This window comes from Bubalus bubalis, chromosome 3 (genome assembly GCF_019923935.1).
Source record: "Bubalus bubalis isolate 160015118507 breed Murrah chromosome 3, NDDB_SH_1, whole genome shotgun sequence".
Lineage (NCBI taxonomy): Eukaryota > Metazoa > Chordata > Mammalia > Artiodactyla > Bovidae > Bubalus > Bubalus bubalis.
In genome coordinates this window covers 171,766,702-171,794,522 of record NC_059159.1, presented here as the reverse complement: position 1 = coordinate 171,794,522, position 27,821 = coordinate 171,766,702, and the positions used below count along the sequence as shown (strand labels likewise).

Sequence of the window (27,821 nt, the reverse complement as noted above, 5' to 3'; positions counted from 1 at the left end):
GCCAGTAAATAAGAGTTGGAAATGACATGTATGCAATCTGAATCTAGAGTGTATATTCCTATCTACTATGTTGCTACAGCACTTTTCAAAATCTCAAATATTGAGCAGAGTGAGTGAGTATTATGAGAAACTTTGATGCAGTCGTGCCCACTACTTGATGTTTTATAGGAATGTCTTTTTAAAATACGTTTATTCATTGGCTGCGCTGGGCCTCCGTTGCGGCGCGTGGGACCTTCACTGTGGTGCACAGACCCCCTGGGTTGCGTGTGGCTCTGGAGCGTGTGGGCTCAGTGGTGGCTCAGGCTTGGTTGCTCTGCGGTGTGTGGGATCTTAGTTCCCCAATCACAGATCAAACCCACATCTCCCACATTGCAGGGCGAATTCTCAACCCTTGGATGACCAGGGAAGTCCCTATAGGAATTTCTTCTGATTATATAATTCACGCTATATAAATAACTCTATCGGGAAAGAGTAATCCCAGTTTTAGCTTAGGAGACATTGAGAACATTAGCGGAAGTTTATAAATAGATGCTAAATTTCTAAATAGAACAGGTTAGAGTAGGAAACAAGCAGAAATAATAAGGAGAAAGGATTCCCAGATGAGCTAGGAACTGAGTTGTGCCTTATAGATTATGGTTTGGGAAGGCAAGAGACAAGAGAATACCTTACATGGTTTTTTTCTCCTGGAAAAAAGCTTCACATGTTTTTTTTCAGGAGAAAAAAACCATATAAATTCAGGAGAATTTCCTAAGGTTATACAGGATGAGAAATCTGATCTGCTAGAAGTGAAGTGAAGTGAAGTCGCTCAGTCGTGTCCGACTCTTTGCGACCCCATGGACTGTAGCCTACCAGGATTCTCCATCCATGGGATTCTCCAGGCAAGAATACTGGAACGGGTTGCCATTTCCTCCTCCAGGGGATCTTCCCAACCCAGGGATTGAACCTGGGTCTCCTGCATTATATGCAGACGCTTTACTGTCTGAGCCACCAGGAAAGTTTGCAATACCAATGCAAATACCAATGCGAATTCTGTCATGGCCTCCTTGTTCTCTTTTTAAAAAGAAATAAAAGGAGAAAAGTACACTCAATTCTATCCTGATTCATGTATCTAGTGTTCATGAATCAACAGCTGGCTTTTAAAAGATTCATTCGCCTGTTCCTTATGCCCATATATTTCAGTGGGAGTTGCCCCAGTGAGGGTAGAGTTTGGCTGCAGGAACCAGATGTGGGTTGAGCAATGTCTTTGTGTGCAAACACAAGGTCCTTTATGTACTGACAGATGGCCGCCCCTCACATCGCCACTGCTGTTCCAACCTGTTTAACTGGGAAAGAGTTAGTCAACAGTATCTTTTCATTTCTGCTTTTGGAATGCATTTCTAATATTTCCCTGACTTACATTTAGATATATTGAATTTAATAAATGGAGAAATCAGATTGCATTTTATCTCAATAAAGGAGTATGCCTAGTAAGAGCCTGACTGTTAATATAGCCTTAGAACGTTGTCAGGGTTGACTTATATGTAGACAGTCATATACAGATTTGAGATTTTTTAATGTATCTGTAGTAGGGTAGTGTACGAGGTGCATCATTTTAAAACTGTCTCTATGAGATAATGAAGTTCTGTTGTGTAATATCCTTTCCCGTAAAACCTGTGGTTGCTGCTGTATGGTGTGTGTTGAAATATTTACTACTTTGCATTTTTAATTATGGGAATATGCCGCAGGGCAGAAGACAAAATTTTACTCATGAAATAAACTTATGCTGAAATAAATGTCAAATAGAAAGATGACAAAATCTCCAAGACTCATATTCATATGGGGCTCTGAAAATCACCTGTTGTGTAATAATCAGGAGTAACAGTTGCTTGTGTAAACTCTTATTTATTACTTTTCCTATAATTCTGGGACATAGAAAAGTTATTTCATCACCAGAAATAATTTAAAATTGAGGAAACCTTTGTCATTTTATCCACACATTTCATTTAATAGAGATTGCATTTGCCAACTGTATATCAAAAGATATTATTCCTATGCTCATGGAGCTTGAAATGGAAAGATAGAAATATAAACGAAATAGCATTTATAAAGCACACAGGAGATTCAGGAGGTCTTGAGAGAGGAGATTACATTTAAATTAAAATTTGAATGATGAGTAGACGTTTATGTGAAAGAACAAGCCATCTTCAGTAGACTGCAAGGGGCTCACTGTTTCCTGAGAGCGGGAACACTTGAGGCAGAGAGGGAGGTTTGAAAAGATGAGGTTGTGTTTGTCTGCTTCCTGTTGTGTGTCTAATGCCTAGAGTAGTGCCTGGTACGAAGTGGACAGTGAATACGTGGTGAGTGAACAGTTGGAGAAGAAATAGGGCCGGACCACGAAGGGCCTGAAACGCTGTGTCCATTAGCTTGTCCACTGAAGAATGCTGAGTGTGTAGTAACATTGGATTTGCTCTCTAGAATATTTACTCTTTCAGAAGTCTGCTGGATGGAGAGAGTGAGCTCAGACAGAGAGATCTGGGAGAAGGCTATTGTGTAACTGTTCAAGCAAGAAGAGTTAAAAGGCTGATCTAAGCCATCGGCCTTGGCAGTGGTGCTGGAGAGGAGGGAACCAGTGTACACGAGAAAAATCTACAGAACTGGGTGGTTGATTTTATTTATGGAGTGAGAGAGAGAGATGACTTCCATGTTTCTTTCTGACCGTAGGCTTTCACGTGCTCATTTACTATGGGACGTTCAGATAGAGATGTCTGGGAGACAGTTGTGCACATATTGGGTGCCAAGCTCAAGAAGCCTTATAAACTAGCATATTGTAAGGAAAACAAAGCTTCGTAGCTTTAATTTTATTTTAAAATAACTTTACTCTTTACCCCAATTATTTTTCTTGAAATTATACCAATCTTTAGTTTACATCACCTTTTTCTGTTATACTTCAGTGTTTCTTTCCTTGAAGGTAGAATTTTAAAAGGTAGCCATCGTGGTCAGAAGCAGGTAGCTGATGTCAGGCTTTATCCTGTCATGGCTCGTTTGTTTCAGGAAATGTTTCTACAGTGCCAAATGGTTTATGTCTTAGAAAATAAATCATGTAAAGTTCATGGTAAAACCGATTAGACTAAAAGTTGAATGTTAATAAATGGCCAGACCGGGGCTTATTCAGCAAAGGCACTGAGTGCGTTGAGGTTTTAGTGTAAATAATGCATGTCTGTTACAGCTTGGAAAGCTCTGTGTCATTCAGTGTGTTTTTGTCTTAAATCCTCCTTTCAATACAGAGCATGGTCTGCCCTCCTGGTCTTCTAATTATTAACTAAATATCATCTGTACTCAAACAAATGGGAAAAAAAAAAAACAAAAGAAAATGCTTTTTCCTCCCAGCTATTGGTGACCCTTGTGAACATTAACATAACATGTCACAGTGAATTGATGTAGTTGCTGTTGATCAAACGTGTAATTTTCCCTAAACCGTATTGCAGACTCTACTACTTGTTTCATTTTATTAAGTCACTTTTAGGTCAGTTGGAAATTTTTTAAAGAAAAAATTTAAGTTTTATTGTTTATAATACTAAAAGACTATTATTTTGCTTCTTCTGAGAAACTCCCCCAAATCTATAGTTATGTATATGCTAATAATATTAATATGAATAATCAAGTTCATATAAATGTATGAACCATTTGGTACCAAAGTATTTATTTGTTTAACAAGTTTATTTGTATTTGGTACCAAAGTGTTTATTTGTTTAACAAATTATGTACAGGGTACTTTCATAGACCTTGTGGGAAGTAAATAAGACAATGGGAAAACAAACGGAGCTTCTGGCCTGGTAAGGTTATAAAGAAGCAGGCTTCCTTGGTGGCTCAGTGAAGAATCTGCCTGCCAAGTCAGGAGACTCAAGAGACGCAGGTTCAGTTCCTGGGTTGGGAAGACCCCCTGGAGAAGGCAATGGCAACCTACTCTGATACTCTTGCCTGGAGAATCCCATGGACAGAGAAACCTGGCAGGTTAACAGTCCATGGGGTCTCACAGAGTCGGACATGACTGAGCAACTAAACAGCAACCACAAATATATATGTAATATATTTATATATATATATATAATTATAGTACAAAGTACAACAACCACAAATATATATATATATAATTATAGTACAAAGTAAAAACTGACCCACATCATAAAATAGAAAGATAAAATGTTAAGGAGATTAAGAAACTGGGAGATGTCACTTACAGCTGGAAAAATCAGAGATGATGTCATTGAGGAGCTAGCTTTTGACCTCAGTTTTGAAGGAAGGAAAGGATTTAGACATACGGAAGTGGAAAAGGTGCAAAAGAATGCTACAGAGCAGGAAGCAGCAAGATGAACATCTCAGAGATGTGCTTACACAGGATTTAAGGTGAAGGGGGAGTCGGGGCAGAGGAGATACATCTGGCAAGCCCTGCCGGGGTCAGGTCCCAGATGGGACAGACGCGTTAAGGGCCAGATGCGCGATTTGGATTTTACTCACAAAGCACTTTTTAAGCAGATGAAAGACCAGCCGTGCATGCCAGCAGTGGTAGAATGGACGGCTGTAAGCAGGCGGAGAGCCAAGGCAGGGTGAAAGCTAGGGAGGCCGGGGCGACAACGACCGAGAGGAAGGAGAGGAGTGAGAATGGCCATTGCCCAAGGAGAGCGCTGTTTCTGTGCATAGTTGTCTAGAAAGTTTATGACTCTGTGCTTTAATGCATGTATACAAATCGAGAGGCAGTTTGTGTTTCCAAGTTGAATTTAGCGAATTGCTCAGTCCTAGGGTTTCTTCTTCGGTCCATACCTGTGTGCTCGCCGCCCTTCCTCTGTCGCCCGCTGCCCGTCCTCTGCTTCTGTAGCTGCCGCCACCCGCTGCATCCTATGGGGCCTTTATTCCCCACAAGCCTTGCTGCTGAGTGTCAAGCAGTGTCCCCATACCCATGTTCTTTCTGTGTTGCTAGAAATAAACCCAAGGGCCCTGTACCTTTGAAGATTTTTAAAAACTATTCATCTTTATAGAGAGCTCTGTGGCGGTAGCAAATATAATAGATACGGGGAAGTTGAGCGCTTATATAACTGTCAAGCTTTCCACACACAGGGTTCAAATGTAGGCATACCTCTTTTATTTTTCCAGTTAATTACTCTGACACTCATATGCCTCAGTAGCACAAACCCAGTGCCCTCTTTTTGAGTCAGTCCATTCCCCAACAATTACTTACTAACTTTCCAGTAGCTCTAGCAGTTAGTCCTCCTCTAATGCTGAGTATCAGCTGGACGTGATTCTGATCAGTTCACTGACGTTGTTGTTTCTCACTCATATATTGAATTTGGGGTTTAGGCCTGGCCCTCAACCTGATATGATCAGTGATGCTCAATCACTACTGGCGGTTGATTTTCCTGGACCAGGATGATTGGCAGCAACAGTTATCTGAGGGAAGATGAACCCACTCCCTTGGTTCCAAGTTCCTTCAATGATGCTCTAAACTGGGGCTCTAAAGTTACAGAAATTTAACAATTGACTCCTTTAGTGTATATGTGCAGTTCCATCTAGTGTACAAGCCAGTTCCAAGAGTACTGGTTGAGGACATTTTGTAGCATCTTTTACCTAACAAATCCCAAATATCCCTCCTTCCCCAATACAGAAGGTCTTGTTAAACACCTCTCTCAGACAGTGGGACTTGTTCACTCTAAACTTACTAAGGGAACCGTAACTTAAATGATTCTTCTCCCACCAGTAGGATCTGCTCGAAGGTTATTTTCCAGCAAATAACCCCTGCCCAAATGGCAAAGCAGTTGCAAACTTCTCTTGCAAAGAAGAAAAAATGCGCGTATTTAATCTCTAGTTCAACATCTCTCTGATAGGACATTTTACTATACTTAAAAAGTTAAAAAATCTTACAAACTGGGCTGTACTTTGGCTTCTTTCTGAGATGAAACTAGCACACAACACAACTTGGGAAATACTACTGACGTTATCGTAGTTCAGTCGCTCATCGGGTCCAACTCTTTGCGACCCCATTGACTGCGTGTAGCCCAACAGGTTCCTCTGTCCATGGAATTTCCCAGTTAAGAATACTGAAGTGGGATGCCATTTCCTACTCCAGGGGATCTTCCCAACCCAGGGATCTCCTACATTGGCAGGCAGATCCTTCTACCACTGAGTCACATTATTACTACAACCATCAGCCCCAGAATGTACAGCATTAACATTTATTGACTGTTTACTATGCGCCAAGCTAAGTGCTTTATATGTACTATCTTGTAAAGATAAATAACAGCTGACTGAAGTGGAATTATTCTCATTTTACAGATGAAGAAACTGAGACTTGAGTAATTTGCCCCCTAACAGGCAACTAGTAAGTGTCAGAACAGGGCCGCGCCGACACCTGTCTGGCCGCACTGCCTTCAGGAGTCCCTGGGCCTTGTGTGTGTGGCTGAGCCTCTGCTGCTTTTCCAGATAAGCATGGTGACCATCCTAGTTTAGCTACTGTACAGACAGACTCCTAGCACGAAAAGTTACCATTTGAGTGGCAAAGATAATACTGTTAGTGGTAAGTCCTGTGAGTATCCTGTCCTCCCTGATATGATAAAAGGAGGAGGGCATGTTACTTCTGTGATATCCTTACCTCAAATTCATAACCTCAGTCTAATCCTGACAAGACAACAGACAAATCCAAATTGAGGGACATTTTACAAAATGCCTGACCGGTGCTCTTCAAAAGCTTCAAGGTAGTAAAAGACAAGGGAAGACCAAGACACGATCAGATTGGAAGAGGCTGGGGATGAGCAATGTAAGGTGATGTCCTGGACTGGACCCTGGAACAGGAAAAGAACCTTGGTGTAAAAATTAGGAGAATCTGACAAAATCCATAGTTAGTAGCGATATAGCGAAGTTCTTTTTCAGTTTTTATGAATACACCAGGAGTACATGAGAAGTTTACAGGAGGATAACTAGTACACGGGAGCCCTCTGTACTACCTTTACAACTTTTCTTTACTATTATTTCAAAATAAAAAGTTAATAGAATAGTTATTTGGAACAGTCCATCAAGGGAATATGGATAGTATTACTGTCTTATTATGAGGGAAGAATTGGTCCTGGTGACAATTCTTAGCCTTTAGGTTCAGAAGAAGAATCAGGATAAGGAAATAAACTTATTGTGAAAATCTGCCATTTTAAATGTATGACCTTCTGGTTAGAATATACAATCAAATTCATAGCCTATTTTAATGTTTTAAATGTATTTTTTTTCCTCTAAAGTTTTAAAAGAAGAGCTTCTTAAGTAGACTTGGGCTGAAATAGTAGGACCCTTGTTCCCGAAGAGAGCTTGTCTTCCCGTGTCCCTTGAAGAAAAATTGAATCAGCATGACTTTTTCCATCTCAGATCGTTTTTTTTCATAGCAAGAAATATGTTTCCTACAGGGTAGAGAGAAATATGGGACTACTCATCTTTTTTTCTCTTTGATTTGATTTCCACTAAAAATATCTAAATTCCTCAATCTCAGAGAGAGAGATGTGGACTCGAAGTCTCTGTAGATCTCCTTTAAAAAGGAGTATGAGTGCTTCAGCCATGATTATTTTGACATTCAAAGTGTACGGGACTAGTTTAAAATTAGTCCCATAAAAATTTCATTATTATTAAAGTCACTATCATGATATTTTATTTATTAATTCTCTGGTATGATATAGTCCATGAATTTCAATAATTTGAGATTTTCGAGTTTGTTCCTATGTTTATAAACTCAGTAGGTTTCTGGGGAATAAAGTCGTTTACAAACAATATTCTTTTCTCCTGTACATTTTCTCATTTCATTCTAACAACAACCCTGAGGGGTAGGTAACAATTATTTATCCACCAAATTATAGATGAAAAGTAGTATTTGAAAGTTCCAAGAGAAGCCCAAAGCTGGAGATCTATTAATTACCAGAGTGAGAAGGAGTCATTTCAGGGTCTTCTGACACCATATCCCATGTTCTTTCTGTTGCATTAAACTTCCATGGCATGCAGTTCTGGGTTTGGTCAGGAGTTCTTAACCTAAGATGGGGAAGTACACGAAATGCAATGGTGATCTGGGCATTTTTCTGTGGAGAAGATCTGCAGCATTCAGTAGATTCTCAAAGAGATCTGAGATACCATCGAGTTTAAGGAATTTTCTGAATACTATACAGGAAGAACATAAGATGTTCTTCTCACATTGCCAAAAGCAGTGATGAAAATATGGCTTATGCTATCCATAACAGAATCCCTTCGTCTCTTCTGCCCATTCCTAACATACACTACACTACAACGCCATCTCTTTAATTTTTATTTTTCTTGGTCTTGAGTTGATTTTTTTTAAAGAGTTCTACAGTTAAATAGGATGTCCAATAAAATAGATATTATAGATGTTTGAAAGCTTTTTGCAGGGAAATAGTTTTAGCTTTCTGGACTAAGCTGTTCACCTAAGGAAATTATGTAATTCAGTAGGAGGACCAGAAGGAAATGAACACCTAACGAACACTGTTAAACCTCGATGCTTGATGCTTTACACGTATAATGTCTCTGATTTCTCAGAACAGTGTAGCTATCTTGCTCTTAGAGGCTAAGTTTCTCAGCCGTATGGCCTAACTAATAGATTTGAGTCTAGGTCTATCTATCTTCAAGGCTTTCCCCACTGTATAGAAATGTCCCCTAAAGTAGAATGAGCAAGATTAGATATGGCAGTGTCTCAGGAGAAGTGCAGATCTGGGTGTGGGTTAGCATGACTCATCCACCTAAGAACTGGCCCATAGAGACATAAAGCTATTAATAGAAGTTACATCTGGGCACTGTGAAGATAAATATTTCATGCGTGCGTGTGTGCTCCGTCACGCAGTCGTGCCTGACTCTTTGAGACCCCATGGACTATAGCCCGTCAGGATCCTCTGTCCATGGCATTTTCCAGGCAAGAACACCGAAGCAGGTTGCCATTTCCTACTCCAGGAGATCTTTCTGACCCAGGGATCAAACTCACATCTCCTCTGTCTCCTGCACTGACAGGCTGATTCTTTACCACTGAGCCACCTCAGAAGCCCAGATATTGCATAGAAGGAAACAATTTGAAATAATGAGAGTATCTGTAGAGAATCCATATCTATAGAGACTCATTTGAAAGGCAGAAATTAGCACATTAATAGATATCAAAGCTGTGTCCACCTGACTTGCTGGCAGGCATTTGACATGTTGAAGATCTGAAAACAAGTGTCACGGACCTAGCCACTGAGGCGAAAAGTGGGCAGACAGAGCAACTAGGACCCCGAGCCAGGCGTTGAGAAATTAGTTATAATTCATCTATTCAGATAATAATTGTAATTCAGTCATTGAGAATATAGGGGACTGAGGTTAGCTGAGCCAGTAAGCGAATGGAACTTAATGACAGGCAGATCACTGAGGTTGATGCTTATGTCGGAAATGATACCAAATAACGGGTTCAGCACTAAGCCTAGAAGTAGAAATTAAGCAGCTTTACCAGTCAGGGCTAGGAGTATTAAAAGTATTAATAGGTAGTAAAATAAGAATAATCTTATTAACCTAGTGCAGGGGTTCTCTAAGTAGGGTCTCCAGACCAGTATCAGCATAACCTAGGAATTAGAAATGAAAATTCCTGGGGCCAACCCTAGACCTATTGGATCCAAAATCCTGGGATAGGGCCGAGCAGCCTTCCAGATGCATGCTTAGATTTGAGCACCATTGATCTAGTGGACAATATTGCCCCCTAAAACCTAATATCAACTTATATGTAGGAGAAAAGTGAAAGAAAATTAAGTCACTCAGTCATGTCCGACTCTTTGGGACCCTGTGAACTGTAGCCCACCAGTCTCCTGCATCCATGGGATTCTCCAGGGAAATGGGTCGCCATTTCCTTCTCCAGGGGATCTTCCCAACCCAGGGATCAAACCCAGGTCTCCCACATTACAGGCAGACGCTTTAACCTCTGAGCCACCAGGGAAGCAGCATGTAGGAGAAAACCAGAAGGCCTTCTAGCCTCTGTTCTTTGTTTATATGAGGACTGTGTCCATTAAAGAGGCCCTTTTAGCAGAGTCAGGATATTGAGGTTAAGCAAAATAACATTTTCGTTGAGAGCTAGTACTTATTTTTGGAAAACAGTTATTGCCTAGGAAAGTTGATCATGCACAAACTCAATGACCTTGCAGTACCATTCCTTGGTAAAGTACCCTAGAGAAATGCATGCTGTTGTGTACAGAAGGGACATATAAGAAGGCTCACAGAAGCCTTTGGTATCCAAAATAACAAATGAAAACAGCCTATATGTTTAGAAGAGTGAATAAATAAATAGGATTATATTTATGTGATGAAATACAGCACAGCAGAGAAGAATGAATGACTGTAGCTATAACAGTTTACTGTGATGAATTTCAAAACATAATATTCTATGGACCAAGAAAAAAGTGAATTGGAGAGTACATAATTAGTTTTATTAACAAAGGTTAAGAGCAGGCAAAACTATGTGATAAATGATTTAGTAATACATACAGAGATGGTAGGGTTTCCCAGATGGCCCTAGTGGTAAAGAACCCACCTGCCAATACAGGAGACATAAGAGATGTGGGTTCGATCCCTGGGTTGGGAAGATCCCCTGGAGGAGGATACGGCAACCCACTCCAGTGTTCTTGCCTGGAGAATCCCATGGACAGAGAGCCTGGCGGGCTACAGTCCACAGGGTCACAAAGAGACAGACATGACTGAAGTGATTTAGCGTGCACACACGCACAGAGATGTTAAAACTCTTAAAAAGCTCGAGAATGATTAAAACTTAATTGCTTCTGTGGTAAGAGAAGGGGATGCAGTTGAGGAGGGCTACATAAGGGGCTTCAAATGTCTCTCTGGTAGATATCAAAGTTTTGAATGTATTGTTCTTTCAGTTGTATTATCTTTAAATTTGTTTACTTTTGAATGAATAAAAAGTTTAATAATTTAAAAATGAAAATTGAAGTACTTTCCAAAGTTATAACAATAAACTTGCTAGGGGGTAAAAGAAAGCTTTGCAAGGAAACTGGCTGAAATCGGGCATTTGCAAACAGTGCTGGATACAAGTAGGAAACTAGCGCTCCCAAGTCTTGGAATCGTACTGAGACAGATTGGAAGCAATATCTCATTTCTTGGGCAATTATTTTAAAGTCTCATTCAATTGGAGATATTTAAATGACTGATGACTGAGCCAGCAGAAGATCGACACAAAAAGCATCTTCTAGGAGTTTTGCAAGTCTATGAAGATGAGCGCATTAAATCCTTCTGAATTGCTTTCATATGTGTATAGAAGTAACCTAGAATATAGGAGAAAAGCATTGTGTTTGTAGGCGGGAAACTTAGGCTGTAATTCTGATTACCCTCTGGCTGTGTGACCTTGAGAACTAAGTCATTCATATTACTATTTTCTAACAATTGGGGGTATTGAGAATATTATTATTTTACCATATAAGGAGCTACTAAAATTTGGAAGACACTTAAATATGTAAACTGAGACCATTTTTGAAACAAGGATTATTATTTTTCAGATGTGGAAATTTAACATGCCCAGTAATCAAACAACAAGAAACTGACAAAACTGAGGCTAATGAACATAATATTGTAAGAACAACAACAAAAGAACAAAATTAAGTAATGCATAGATAAATATTGCTCTATGCACTTTCTTTATAACCCTATAGTAGGAATTAAGATTCATATTGTCCCCTGACCACTCCACCCCTTAGAGGGTTCGGAACTCAAAGGCTTAGTTAGGTATAGAGGACTTGGTCCTCAGTACGGTTAATATCAACATTTTGAGCTAAACAGGTTTTTGTTTGCTCATCTGGAAACTAAACTACCACTTACGCTGTCATTTCTGTGAGAAAATGAGTTCTAAATTCTAAGAACTACAAGTTAATTTTTAGAACACAGCATGTACACAAATTAAGTATTAATAATTGTCCTTTTACTAAGCAAACCTTTTACAGTGGTTACAAAAGACTACAAATGTTAACATATGTGAGAAGCATAATCTTTTCAAGAACATGACACTGGGACTTCATGCTTTTTCTCTTTTCAAAATGGCTTTTGAGATGCAGAAATCTCCATCAAATAACGGAGTAATTGTGTGGGTTTGAGAATTCCTATGGCTGTATTTCTTCCACTTAAAAAAAATGAAGGAAATAAGAAATAACTTTCTTAGTTTAAGTTTGCTTTCCCAAGTTGTGGCTCTGGAAATATGATACTTTTATTTTTTTTGCCATTAAGTTTTACTTCTGACTTTTCAAATAAACTTTTAAATTTGATTTTGGTAAGATCAGCTATCAGAAATGTTTTTACACTTAGGCAATGCCCTTTTTGAGTATTAAGAATTTCTGCCTGAATATGAATTTCCTCTAAAAATATTTTAGACTATTTGCCCTCAAAAAAATAAGGAATGTTTAGCATAATAGCCCAATGTTTTCAACAATAAAGCTATCTTTTTTCTTTCTTCCAGAAAAGAAGCTCTGGTCATTGCATAATAGTCTTTTCCATGATTGTAGAAAGACAGAGGAACACTAAATGCAAATTGTCTTTTGCCAAATTATTGAGTTTCTTTCATAAAAAGGTTTTTTCATTACCTTTACAAACCGCGAGTCAAACATGAAATTAAGGATTGTTAATTAACTTTTCATTTTGTTTATTTTCCCATGTAGAAGCTTTTTCTGGTTAGAAAAACTTTCACTAGCTGCCTTTTAATACTACTTTTAATATATTGGGAGAGCTTACAGTAAGCAATTTCCTCTTAATTTCAGATGCTATTTTGATTAACAGTTTAAGTCTCTTTCTAAACGAAATTGCTTTTAGTTATTGAAAGAGGCAGAAGAAAATTAATCCACTTAATTATTTATCTGTTTCTGTTTCTTGTTCTTTCCATGTCAGAGAGCCAACATGTAAGCTGTTTGAAAAAGGAGGAAGGAGAAAAAGCAAGGCTTCTGAATAAATTAATTTTCCCTAATTAGAACTATATCTTTATAGTGACTCTATGACTGTTTATTGATAACATGATATCTAAAGGTATGCCATCATGTAAGTTATAAATCTTAGGAAGAAAATAGATAATGTTTTTGATAATATAAAAAACATCAAGACATTTGGCAATTTAGAAAAAATTAGATCAATTTAGCTGGCTGGTACAAAAGCATATCAGGCCTCTCTGGCTTTGGTCCCACCTAATATAAGATTTTGCTGATTCTCAATTTTTAAATTTTCTTTCCAAAAACTGTTTCTACCATGTGTTCATAATGTTCTCTCTTTTCCGAGCCACATTTTGGCTCCAAACTAGTAGTTACCCCATAAAGTCTTGCCATTTTTCTAGGTTTGTTAACAGAATTTTAAACATAAATAAACTTGTCTGTCTTTGCCTACTCGAGATTCTAACTGATTTTCTTTACAATTCACAGAAAAAAATTAAAGATTTAGGACCCATTGTCTTCATCTTCATCATTCTTTCATTGTTTTAAGTACTGATTATGTGCCAAGCACTGTGTAAGTACCCTGCATATGTGACCTTTAATCCTCACAATAACTCTACAGAGTTTGGTCTAATTAACTTCATTTTACAAATGAGAATACTGAATCCAAGACAGAATAAGTACTCAGTCGTAGCTAGTTACTAGCAGAGATGGAATTTGAACCAAGCTCTCTGTGTCTCCTCAGGCTATGAATTTTCCATAGACTCTGATACCTCCCTTCCTGTGTCCCACCCTTCCTACCCTAGTAAAATATTGGAAATTCTGAGGATTCTCCACCCACTCATCTTAAACAAAACAGAACCCTTAAAATGATAGTTTCGCTAGTACTTGTGTGACATAAATATGTACTATATCTTGAGATGATATAGTACATAGTATATAGTATATTTGAATTTTCTTTTGAAAAATGAATCACTTCATGTCAGAAAATACATTCTTTGTTTACATTTTGAGAGAGATTTTTTTCAGTGTTTATAATAGTTGTTCACACCTGTGAATGTGATAAAATCTATGCTAAGCACTGACACCATAAGAAAATCTGATCATTCTGTCTGGGATAGTTTAAGAATGCATAGGATATACTTAGTTATACTTAGTGTAGCTAAGTTCCACAGTGTTTGTGCTTCCTTTATAAATGATTCCACATTCACCTTTCTGATATAGCTATCCGTACTTCATTAATTCTTTGTGCCGATGGTACTAAGTTGCTTTAGTTGTGTCTGACTCTGTGCATCCCTGTGGACTGTAGTTCACCAGGTGCCTCTGTCCATGGAATTCTCCAGACTAGAATAGTGGATGATTGGGTTGCCATTTTCTCGTCCAGGGGATCTTCCTGACCCAAGGGTTTAAACCCATGTCTCTTACGTCTCCTACTTTGGCCTGCGGGTTCTTTACCACTAGCACCACTTGAGAAACCCCAGTCCGTTCTTTACTAGCAAGTAACTCATGTCTATAAAAAGTGATGCCAGATGAGGAAATTCCATCGTAAATTCTTGGTTAGTTGATGTCAGTAGTATAGATTTCTAACTTTTCAAAATCTAGTTCTGTGCCCTTATTCTCCAGATATGAAGATGTGAATCTGCTTCTTTCATTTTAAATCTGTGGATAAGCATAAGTGGTCTATTAACAGGACTTTTTTTTTGGCTTTTTCTTTTTTAAAAATTTCATTGCATTTATATCATTGACCTTTGCTTCAAAAAGCATTCAACAGTCTTTAACAGAGGGAGACCATGAAAGGGGGTGTTGTAAAGGCTTTCTTCTATAAAGAAGGCATACAGGGAAAGCCTTATATTTGCTGAGTGATTTAATTCTTATATGTGCAGAAGTTGGCCGTGGGCCATGAGGGACATGGTGGGCAGGCACTGCTCGTTGCAGGCTCACAGCCACATCTCCCTACTTCAGTCTGTACTTTTTTAAAAAGAGAGAGAGAAAAAAGCACCTCCTCTCTTGTTGTTTTAAAATCTACCCAAGAAAAGTGATGCAGGGTATCTAGACTAGTCAATTGCCTTATTAAGATTCATAAAGTCACTTTAAAAAAAAAAATCAAGAACTGAGGAGCATATTCTCCAGGGAGAAAGATGCCTGCTTAAATCAGTCTTCTGAGTGCCTAGAGCAGAGTTATGAAGGGAAAGTTCACTTATAGGAATAACGACTACTTTGGGAGCATTGGCTGTATTATGCTTATGAGATATTATTAGGGGATTGGGTATTCCAAGGTAATACCTTTTTCTTATAGATGGTGAATTGATCAGACACTGTCATTAAGTAGCTGTTTATCCTTCTCTTTACCAAATAATCTAATATCTATAGAGAAATGGGGAGCAAATATATTTTGATTAACATTTTTAAAGGCTTAGAAACTGGCTAACGAAGTATTATTAGCCAGTCTCCAAAAGGTATATTATATCTTTTATAATTTTCTGACAGTATAGTGAGACTTAGCAGTTGACTGGTTCCTTCTTGTTGAGTCATAAGATAATCCTGAACTTCATATTTGAGGAATACAGGTTTACTTTGCTAGATCTTTAAGTATCTCAGGGTATTTTTATGTAAGACTGTGTATATGTATGTAGGTAGGGTTTTTTTTTTTTTTTTTTCCCAGTTGCTTTCTTTTTTGCAGAGTTACTTGAGAGACTTGCTTGGAAATGTAAATTTCTGTTGCAGTTTTAAAAAGAATAATCATCTTCTCTAGTCTGATTGGTACAGACTTTAATTAAGATTAACTAAAATCACTGTGGACACAGGCTGCAGCCATATTAAAAGATGCTTGCTCCTTGGAAGAAAAGCTATGACAAACCTAGATAGTGTATTGCAAAGCAGAGACTTTACTTTGCTGACAAAGTCTGTGTAGTTAAAGCTATGGTTTTTCCAGTAGTCATGTGTGGATGTGAAAGTTGGACCTTGAAGAAGGCTGAGCACCAAAGAATTCATGCTTTCGAACTGTGGTGCTAGAGAAGGCTCTTGAGAGTCCCTTGGACAGCAGGGAGATCCAAGTTAACCCTAAAGGAAATCAACCCTGAATATTCATTGAAGGACTGATGCTGAAGCTGAAGCGCCAATACTTTGGCCACATGATGCAAAGAGTTGACTCATTGGAGAAGACCCTGATGCTGGGATAGATTGAGGGCAAGAGGAGAAGGGGGTGACAGAGAATGAGATGGTTGATGGTGTCACTGATGCAATGGACATGAGTTTGAGCAAATTCCGGGAGATAGTGAAGAACGGGAATGATATGCTATAGTCCATGGGGTCACAAAGAGTCGGGTACGACTGAGTGACTAAATAACAACAAATACATCAAAATCTGGGTTGTGTCTCTGAGAACCTTGGGACTTTGCTAGGCTGCAGTGTCTTCAAGCAGAAAAAACTCTCAGATTTGTTAAGGGAGATCTGAAACTTACTGGCAATGAGAAGAGAGACTGGGTTTATTCTGGGCAAGGCAGAAACAGCTCACTGGGGTCAAGAACCTAAATAAATGGTGAATTGCGGTGCTTGGAATCTACAGAATGAAGCTTGATACCCAAGTGGATATCAGATTATTTGGCAGGCAAATTTATTGTACAAATTTAGAGTTAAACTGAGGAGAAGGTAGGTAGCATAGTGGGAAAGTCTGGCTTTGTATAAATAAACCTGTCTTTATTAGGTGTGGACAGTAACTTTAACCCTTTGAATTCCTGCAGTAGTAAAATGAGGGTTATGACTGCCACCTTGTAGAGTTCCTTTGAGGATTAGAAAGAATATGTATTTATTGACATAGGCCCCAAATAAATGATTACTTCCTGTTTTTATCATCATCACCACTTCTTTCAGATGTTTCCATTTTACATTTTCTGTAAATTTGTTAGTCAAGAAATTGCATAACCCAATATATTAAGCAGCTTTAAGATAGAAATATAGAGTTTGATAGGTAACTTCAGGATATAAGGCTTTAAGATATGTTAAGTATTTATTATTTACATAAGCATGGGTTTCTTTCCTTTCTTGACTGGCTTTGAGTAAAGCCCTAAAAATATACCATGTAGAACTATTTTTCTGCTCCTTTTTGGCACACCCTGGGATATTGCAAAGAACCATGAGTTAAGTGGGAGAGAGAAGTGAATTTCAACTATAACTGCTCAAAATAGTTTTTTAGGATGGAAGGCAAAAGCCTCGCTATTTAGCCCAGGGCATGCTCATAAACAGAGAGGCACATCTGAATTAAAAGAATCTTAGGTTTGTACACTACAAGTAGAATCCACACAGCTGAAAGTTACTTTAGTCCCATTCTGCAAATTTTGGCCCAAAGTCCCAATAATGCTCAAATTTAGAACTTCCATTTTTATTACAGAAATAGGAGTATGGGAAGCAGTAGGGGATTACTTTAACTGATATGTGTAAGAGCTGTGTGCTGCTGCTGCTGCTAAGTCACGTCAGTCGTGTCCGACTCTGTGTGACCCCATGGACTGCAGCCTACCAGGCTCCTCCGTCCATGGGATTTTCTAGGCAAAGTACTGGAGTGGGGTGCCATTGTAAGTATTAACAGTTTTAGCTTAGGCTCCTGAAGTAGAATGAACATCCCCATAGGGGCTCATTATTAGGAGCTGAGTCTCTAAAATAATTATATTGAGATGCAGTTCTACATTATATTGACTCCCGTCCAATATGACTGGTGCTGGAACTCGACTGATTGAATTCTAAAAATTTGATGTCCAGAATGAGCATATAAAGAAGAGTCACACTGTTGGAAAAGAGGGAAAAGTATTTTAGCTGTTTTGAGAGTCCTAGTAATTAGTGCAGCCTTTCATCTTTCTTTTTCCCTCCCAGTGCTTAACTCTAAAACTCAGTTTGTGTATTGAGCATTTATTTATCAAGCATATATTAATTGTCTACAACAAGCAAGGTACTATACTAGACTCTGAAGACAGCAAGATGGCTAGGATAGTGTCCCTGAACTCTGCAAACTTACCAAGTAACAAGTATGATGAAGACTGTTATATCACACTATTCCTCTGCTCATGCTTGGCTTGAAAGTGTTCATTGCTCAGTTATGTTTGACTCTACATCTTGAAGATAACTTGAAAAAAAGCTGCATGATATGGCCTTTGCTTTAGGCCTTTAACAGTCTAACTAGAGTTACATATATGAAAGAATGTAGCACAATCCATAATTAGGAATAAAGTGTACAGTATAGAGAATGTTCTGTCAGGAGGCCAAAGGATCTCTGTTGACCATTCAGGCAAGAGTCATGGGAAAAGATGAACCTGAACTTAGGAGAATTTTTAAGAGTTGAAGAAGAGGAAAGATATTGTAAGAGAGATGACTATAGAATAAATAACAAGAGATAATTTGGAAGAAAATCTGACCAAAACTGGTGGTATATTGAATTTGAATGAGTGATTGGAAGAGCATGGAGTCGAGAGAGAAGAGTTGAAAATTGAAACAAAAGTTTTAATTTCACTGATTGGAGACAGATGATATCACTGATGTAATGGACATCTAAGAAAAGAAAACAGGTTAATAGGAAGAAATGGGACACTAAATAAAATATTTTTCTTTAGATTTTTAGTCCTGTTTTTGGAGTTGACAAGCATGTTTACTTGGGTTTAATGCAGAAATGAATAGGGGTCCTCATTACAGTCATATCCGCTTAGTTGGGAATGCCAGTTAATTGCCAGAATTGTGTCAACACAGCACCGGCCTAAAGTAGAGAATCATATTGAGTTTCTAGCACATTCATTAGAGCCCTTATTTTTATGTTTTTCAACCGAAAGCTAGACTGAGTGAGAACTGGGTGGTTTTTCTTCTCCTCTTCAGATTGGGCAGTTTGGTGCTGGGGCAGCTGTGGATGATTTGGGGACGAGATGCAGCAGCAGTGCCCGTGCTGTACCCAGTGCTTTTCGTAAACAAAGATGTTGGAGGACCAGGCACTTGAACTCTCCGTGGTTCCTTTATCATTTATTCTAAACTATCCAAGTACAGAGGATTAAATTGTCAGAAATGATTAGTGTTATTACCATGCTAATTGAATTAATAGTCATGAAGTTGCTCAACTTATAATTCAAAATAAAAATCACTCAGTATGTATAGCAACTAGAATCTAGCTGACACTATTTCTGCATTAAGATCATCTATGATGAGATGTTAGGCAACAAAACCTTCAAACTGATTTATTTTGTTCACTGTCTCTGCTTTTATCTGCAGCTCTGGGAAATGTCCGTGCAAAGTGGGTGTCACCGGTTCTGCATGTGACAGATGCCAAGATGGGCATTACGACTTTAATGAGAAGGGCTGCTTGCCCTGCCAGTGCAACAATCGGTCTGCCAGTTGTGATGCCCTCACAGGTACACACTTTCCTTACTTTTTTATGTAATCAGTCCATTGTTCTTTTCATTTTGAAGTCCTTCTTCTCTGAGTTAATTCTTCCCAAAGAGTTTGTAAGGATCTTTCTCTTCTAAGTAGGATGTAATAGGTCATAGCAAGCCAAACTTCCTCATATAAATTTCAAAAATCATATTGGTTGGCAATCCACGGAAGCAATGAAAACTATATGAACCAAAATTCCCGAAAGGGTAGAACTCTTCTTAAGTAAGCTGATGCTCACCAGCCACTTTCCTTCCAAGGGACATTTGCCGATTCTGGGCACAGACTAAGGAGTGGGCTTGGTCCAAGTAAAAGGATTCTTCTTGAGGAAAGATACAAGAAGAACTTTTGGCAGTTATTTGGGGCTTCCATTATGAATTGGAAACTGCTGCTGCTAAGTCACTTCAGTCGTGTCGGACTCTGTGTGACCCCATAGACGGCAGCCCACCAGGCTCCCCTGTCCCTGGGATTCTCCAGGCAAGAACACTGGAGTGGGTTGCCATTTCCTTCTCCAATGCATGAAAGTAAAAAGTGAAAGTGAAGTCGCTCAGTTGTGTCCGACTCTTCGCCACCCCATGGACTGCAGCCCACCAGGCTCCTCCCTCCATGGGATTTTCCAGGCAAGAGGACTGGAGTGGGGTGCCATCGCCTTCTCTGAATTGGAAACTAGAGGAGCCCTAAACACAAGGCCAGTTTTCCCACAGGACGTTAAATGACTGCGCAGGAGATGGAAGGCTGGCTCAAAAGGTAGAAAGAAATTTCTCAGTCTTATGGTGCTTAGGAGACAAAATCTTTTTAGAAAGAAAGGGCCTGCGACAACATATGGCCATCTCTCTGAAAACATTGCCAGATTCAAAAGGTAGATTTTGTGGGATTTAGGCTCACATCCATTACTCACATTCTAGATCTATTGCAGTCTTTCATGGCTGAGGAGACACCTGCTGGGTTCTCAATCAAAAGCCTTAGAAGGCTGTGACCAAGAAGTAGTGATAAGCCATCGGTGAACTGCCTCATACTAAAATTGCCATTCATCCTCAACCTGTCTCAACTTCTGACTGAATTGGGGTGACCCTCTCATTACATCTGCCTAACAGAGGGAAATAGATGGGGAAACAGTGGAAACAGTGTCAGACTTTATTTTTTGGGGCTCCAAAATCACTGCAGATAGTGATTGCAGCCATGAAATTAAAAGACGCTTACTCCTTGGAAGGAAAGTTATTGCCAACCTAGATAGCATATTGAAAAGCAGAGACATTACTTTGCCAAGAAAGGTTCGTCTAGTCAAGGCTATGGTTTTTCCTGTGGTCATGTATGGATGTGAGAGTTGGACTGTGAAGAAGGCTGAGTGCCGAAGAATTGATGCTTTTGAACTGTGGTGTTGGAGAAGACTCTTGAGAGTCCCTTGGACTGCAAGGAGATCCAACCAGTCCATTCTGAAGGAGATCAGCCCTGGGATTTCTTTGGAGGGAACGATGCTGAAGCTGAAACTCCAGTACTTTGGCCACCTCATGCGAAGAGCTGATTCACTGGAAAAGACTCTGATGCTGGGAGGGATTGAGGGCAGGAGAAGAAGGGGACACCAGAGGATGAGATGGCTGGATGGCATCACTGACTCGATGGACTTGAGTCTGGGTGAACTCCAGGAGTTTGTGATGGATAGGGAGGCCTGGCGTGCTGCAGTTCATGGGGTCGCAAAGAGTCGGACATGACTGAGCGACTGAACTGAACTGAACAGAGGGAAGAGGAGTAATCTGTGGTTCTTTTGTACACTGCGTCTGGCAACTAAAACAGAGGGCATTCTGAGGTAGGAAAATGTGGCCAGTAATAAAGAGAAAAGCAAGGGAAGCAGATCCACAGATGACCCAGGTATTAGAGTTATCCTAAAGTGAATTTAAAATAGCTAAAGTTAATATTTTAAGAAAATAGAGGAGAAAACAGACAAAATAGGTGAAAATAGGCAAAATCTCAAGAGATTTGGAGTAAAAAAAATAATCAAAAGAACAATCTAGAATTGAAAAATACAACATCTGAAGTTAATACCTCATTGCATGGACTTAATAGCAGTCTACAGTATATACTGTGAAGACAAAGTTATATACTATTGTATACAGTGAAGACAAGGTTAGTAGATTCAAATACAGTTCAGTTTGAAATATCCAAACTGCAGCATAGAGAGAAAAAATGCAAAGGAAAGAGCAGAGCAGAAAAGACATGTGGGATACAGCCAGAAGGTCTCACATAAGTGTACTTGAAGGCTCAGAAAGAAAGGAGAGAGATACTGGGACAGAAGCAAATATCTAAAAAGATAATGGCCAAGAGTTTTCCAAATTAATGAAAGAGACCAACTCACAGATTCAAACAACTCAGCAAACCCTAGGCAGTACAGGAACAAAGAAAACCATATCTAGGCAAACTTAGTTAAACTGTTAAAAACTAGAGACAATTAACTTCTCTGGTCTTCAGTTCTTATTCTTTCCTAAATCTTATTTCCTAAACCTTTCTAAGAAATCTTTCCTAAATATTCCTAATCTTATTCTTTCCTAAATGTAAGGATTAGAGATACTTCCTTGGAAATCATTTTTCCCCCCAACAACAAAAATCAGAACATACTAGTCTGATAAGTAACAAGTGTTTTTATGAAATTAAGGTAGCAGAATATTTGAACAGAAAGTACTCTGGAAAAAAAATCTGTGTTGAAATCTTATTCTTCATTCTAATCCTCTAGTCTTCAGTTCAGTTCAGTTCAGTCGCTCAGCTGTGTCCGACTCTTTGCGACCCCATGAACCGCAGCACACCAGGCCTCCCTGTCCCTCACCAACTCCTGGAGTCCACCCAAACCCATGTCCATTGAGTCAGTGATGCCGTCCAACCATCTCATCCTCTGTTGTCCCCTTCTCCTCCTGCCCTCAATCTTTCCCAGCATCAGGGTATTTTCAAATGAGTCAGCTCTCTGCATCAGGTGGCCAAAGTATTGGAGTTTCAACTTCAACATCAGTCCCTGCAATGAACACCCAGGACTGATCTCCTTTAGCATAGACTGGTTGGATCTCCTTGCAGTCCAAGGGACTCTCGAGAGTCTTCTCCAACACCACAGTTCAAAAGCATCAATTCTTCGGCGCTCAGATTTCTTTATAGTCCAACTCTCACATCCATACATGACCACTGGAAAAACCATAGCCTTGACTGTGTTGAAATCTTATTCTTCATTCTAATCCTCTAGTCTAAGGAGAAACAAATTGATTTAGAAGGAACTGTGTTATTTTTTTCAATTACACGATCCAGTCCCTGCCTACTTGCCAGTTCTGTCTTGTGCTGTTCTTTTTCTTTACTGTTCGTGATCCAGTCACACTGGCTTCTATTTCTAAACTATGTTATGTTCCCCTGTCACAAATCTCTGGCACATAATCTCTCCTCTGCCTGGAATGGTCTTTCTACTATACTTGTACCCCCACTCCTGGCCGCTTTGCCTTGTTAAACCATGTCCTTCCTTCAGGCCTTCAGCTCAATGTTACTTTGACTAGAAAGCAGTCTATGCTCCAAGCTAAATGACAGTTTCCCAACTATACACTCTCATATACATGTATTTTTTCATAGCACATATCACAGTTTGTAATAATACCTTTTATTTGTGGTTGAGTCATATATGATTTGTTCACTACATTGTAAGTTTCACACTAGTTTTGTTCACCATTTTACACATTTAGCTTGGAAATTAGTCCACAGTAAGTATTTACTAGCTTTTTGTTGGATGAATGACCAAATGAATGGGAGAACTTACAGAGGAAAGATGAGTTCCAGTCCTGGATGACGGAAGCGCCTCATCATGTTGCGTAGGTTTAAGTCGCTCCCCGGTTCATCTGTGGCACCAGGCAGCAGTCTCCACTGCTGGTTCTCACTTGTGAGTGTCCTCATGGCGGTGGGGTGGCTCTCTCAAATGTCATGTAAATCCCAACCTGTTTTTGGTCAGGAGATAATTTAAGGCAAAAGAAGTCCTTTTCATGGTTATGATTTCTAAAGGCTAGTATTAAGAAATAAAGATTTCTCTGGAAGTATAATAAAAGTTGACTCTAACATGAGAGAGTATAGATACTCCATATGACACTGTCAGCTTAATACAAAATCAGTCTTTGCTTTTGTCTCAAATTTTGAAGACTCCCCTCCTCCCCCAACAGTGTCCTGGTACATAAGATTGCCCTCTGGTGGCCACTTACTGCATTTTCACAGGCCTTACTCCCCCCACGCCCCTCATCTCACCTATACCTTATATTTTAGATTGAATTAGATTTTTAAAGTAACCTTTTTGTGATAAAATATATTGAGAAAAATATTTTAGAAAGCAATGTGTATCAGAAGTCTTAAAAGTACTTCCCTGATGAAGTAGTTCTTTTTCCCAAAATCAATTCTAAGGAAATAATTCAAAATTCATAAAAAGCTTTATGTTCAAAGATGCTCACCACAGTGGCAGTTATAACTCTAAGACATTAGACAACTTTACTTCTAACAGCAGAAAATGAAGTAAATCAAGTTATCTAGGCAATACACTATAAGAGCACAGAAAATGAAATCTTGACTTACCTTGGACTAATTACTTAGTCTTTTCACTTAGGAATTTGGTATTATAGCAGTAACTGCCTAATGCTATGTTATGAAGATTCAGTGCAATATGTTTATCCAGAGCCTGGCTCATTACAAGCAACAATAAATAGGCTTCCCAGGTGGCTCAGTGGTGAAGAATCTGCTTGTGATTCAGGAGACTCGGGTTCAGTCCCTGGGTTGGAAAGATCCCCTGGTGAAGGAAATGGCAACACACTCAGTATTCTTGCCTGGAGAATCCCATGGACAGGGGAGCCTGGTGGGCCACAGTCCCTAGGGTCCCAGAGAGTCGGACACCAACATGGGAGAGAGAACGAAGCAGGACAATTACATGTGCCTGTATTTAGCCTGTCTAAGAAGCAAAACCCGAAACTTCTCTATATAAAAGAGAGATTCAGGGGAAAGTATTCAAGATCTTAATAACAGATTTCTTCGGTGATTTTTTTTTTCTTCTTTATGTTCTCCTGTATTTTTATAGATTTTCTTTCTTCAACACATATTTCCCTTAAAATGGAGGTAGGTGGACTGTTATTTTTGAGCTAAAATTTTATGTTCACATGGGCTTCCCTTGTGGCTCAGCTGGTAGAGAATCCTCCTGCAATATGGGAGACCTGGGTTCGATGCCTGGGTTGGGAAGATCCCCTGGAGAAGGGAAAGGCTACCCACTCCAATATTCTGGCCTGGAGAATTCCATGGACTGCACGGGGTTGCAAAGAGTCAGACACGACTGAGCGACTTTCACTTCGCTGTGTTCACATAGCGTGTACTTCTTTGTGAGGATTTAAGGTGCCTTCGTGCATTCATAGTGTCACATGGTGAATACCTTGCCCTCAGCAGCTTGACGGACTTGCCCACTCCTTCCTCACTCAGTGACTTTCTTCACTTTAGGATATCACCCATTTCCCCCTTTTTTTCATGATCAGTTCTACTAGATCTTTGCAGCTATAAGCCCTGGAGTGTCTGAGGTTTGTCTTGACACGTTTGTCTTCTGCATTTATACTTTTCCCAGCATGATCTCATTCAGTCCTTTGAATTTAAGTGCCATCTGCAAATGTTCTGATAACCAGATTTACATTTCTCCCTTGGTTGCTACACTCCGAGCTATAACAGTGCCCTTGACATCTTCACTTGAGCTCTCCATGTGGCACTGTAGCCCTGACACATCCAAAACAGCTCTTTATTTTACTCTATAAGCTAAGCCTACTTTGCCCCTAGTGTTCTTCATTTGGTGACTGGCACCACACGAGTCATATTTGCTTTTCCTTTTTGTAAATATCCGGGGCTTCCCAGGTGGCACTAGTGATAATAAAAAACCTATTTACCAATGCTGGAGACATAAGAGATGTGGGTTCAATCTCTTGAGTCAGGAAGATCCCCCAAAGGAGGGCATGGCAACCCACTTCAGTATTCTTGCCTGGAGAATGGACAGAGGCGCCTGGAGAGCTTCAGTCCATGGGATCGCAAAGCAGTGAACATGACCTGAGTGGCTCAGCACGTGTGCATGTGTTGTAAATATCCAGTCCGTCAGCGAGTTCTGCTCAGCCTGCCATTCAGCGTGACCTTCATTGCCATCCTCCTTGTCTAAGCAACTGTCACCTCTCGGAACTGTTTTCACCGTCTCTCATCTGATCATTCTGCCCCTTTTCTTGTCCCGATCCTCTGAGCCCCTCTCTACCACAGTCCAGTCTCCACATAACAACCAGAATGATCTTTTAAAAATGTAAAACCGGATCATGTCATTCCCATGCTCAAACCCTCCAAAGGCTTCCCATCCCTCTTCGAATAAAATTCAAACTGCCTCCCATAACTAGGTTTTCTTGGCCTCTGGCTTTATTTCGGACCTTATGGTGATTCTGTTATCCGCTGCCTTGTTTCCTTAGGCTGTCCTTCTTTCTGTTTAATAGGATAAAGTTTGCCTTCTGCTCAGTAGAGAAGATTAGGCATTTTTAAAAAAAAATAGCGAAGTAACTTGCTGCATTTCTGATAGGTTATATGTGAACTAGAGATAGTGAAATAAAGAAAGAAAATGCTTTTTACAGGTGGTGATTTATGTTTCCAAAACTTTGTTACTGAGTTTGGTTGGAAAGGAATCCTACATTCTTTCCTTTGACCAGTTATTTTCTTGGTCACCCCCACCAGACTTTTTTGATGCTTAGCCAAGGAGCATGAGATCATCTTCAGGAAACACTCGTTCCTTTTTTTGTTTTTTGTTTTTTTGCTCCTTTGGCCATCTTTCAGCAAAGAAAATGTGAATTTTAGGACAGTATTGTTATATTTTGGAGGTTCCAGGCAAAGCATAATGAACAAAGTTACACTCCAGCTAATTCTCATAGCATATCATTTATCATAATCAAAAGATTCTCAGGTTTCTGGTTTTACAAGGAATTTAGGTCTCATCCGGTTCAACTTTCCTAATTTATAGATGAGGAATTTGAAGCTTAAAGAGAAAACACTATATCCTATGGAGCAGTTTTTCACCCTCTGAAATATTTACATATATTAAATCATTGGGCAGGGAGTTATTATTCCATTTTACAGATTAAAAAAGTGAAACTCAGAGAAGCTATTTGCTGAAGGTCACTCAGAGAAGCTTCCCTGGTAGCTCAGCTGGTAAAGAATCCACCTGCACTGCAGGAGACCCTGGTTCAATACCTGGGTCGAGAAGACCCCCTGGTGAAGGCTACCCACTCCAGTATTCTTGAGCTTCCCTGGTGGCTCAGCTGGTAAAGAATCCGCCTGCAATGCAGAAGACCTGGGTTCGATCCCTGGGTTGGGAAGATTCCCTGGAGAAGGAAACAGCTACCCACTCCAGGATTCTGGCCTGGAGAATCCCATGGACTGTATAGTCCATTGTGTCACAAAGAGTTGGACACGACTGATCAACTTTCAGTTTCACTCAGAGAAGCTATTTGTTGAAGAGGTTCAGCTGAGAATAGAACTCATATCTGACATTAAATACATGATAATGATAAACACATATCATTTTTCTTATGCTATGTTGCCTCCCAAAGAGGATTTGTAAGATGGTAGAAAAGCAGATTCATATTATTAGTTCCTACTGTAAATGGATTTTAAAGTTATTTTTATTTTTATTATAAAAAATCAGTCTTTAATTTTGTACATGAAATGCTTTTTAAGTTGCACGCTGAAGTCTTTGACTGTGTGGATCACAACAAACTTCTTCAAGAGATGGGAAAATTCTTCAAGAGATGGGAATACCAGACCACCTTACCTGTCTCCTGAGAAATCTGTATGCAGGTCAAGAAGCAACAGTTAGAACCGGACATGGAACAACAGACTGGTTCCAAATTGGGAAAGGCTGTACGTCAAGGCTGCTTATTTAACATATGCAGAGCACATCATGAAAATGCCAGGCTGGATGAAGCACAAGCTGGAATCAAAATTACCAGGAGAAATACCAGTAACCTCAGATATGCAGATGACACCACCCTTATGACAGAAAGTTAAGAGGAACTAAAGAGCTTTGATGAAAGTGAAAGAGGAGAGTGAAAAAGCTGGCCTACAACTCAGCATTCAAAAAATGAAGATCACGGCATCTGGTCCCATCACTTCATGGCAAATAGATGGGGAAACAATGGAAACAGTGAGAGACTTTATTTTCTTGGGCTCCAAAATCACTGCAGATGGTGACTGCAGCCATGAAATTAAAAGATGCTTGCTCCTTGGAAGAAAAGCTATGACCAACCTAGACAGTGTACTAAAAAGCAAAGACATTACTTTGTCAACAAAGGTCCGTCTAGTCAAGGCTATGGTTTTTTCCAGTGGTCATGTATGGATGTGAGAGTTGGACCATAAAGAAAGCTGAGCGCCGAAGAATTGATGCTTTTGAACTGTGGTGTTGGAGAAGACTCTCGAGAGTCCCTTGGACTGCAA

General features: G+C 39.5%; 1 protein-coding gene across 2 annotated transcripts in view; it reads left to right on the top strand.

The window, feature by feature from the left end:
• MEGF9 (multiple EGF like domains 9) overlaps window positions 1-27,821 on the top strand; it is an 81,005-nt gene that overhangs the window by 42,464 nt on the left and 10,720 nt on the right. For both annotated transcript variants that reach the window (XM_044940537.2, XM_006054130.4), the window contains exon 3: window positions 19,176-19,315. In XM_044940537.2, coding sequence (XP_044796472.2) covers window positions 19,176-19,315 — 140 coding nt within the window. The remainder of the gene's footprint in view (window positions 1-19,175; window positions 19,316-27,821) is intronic.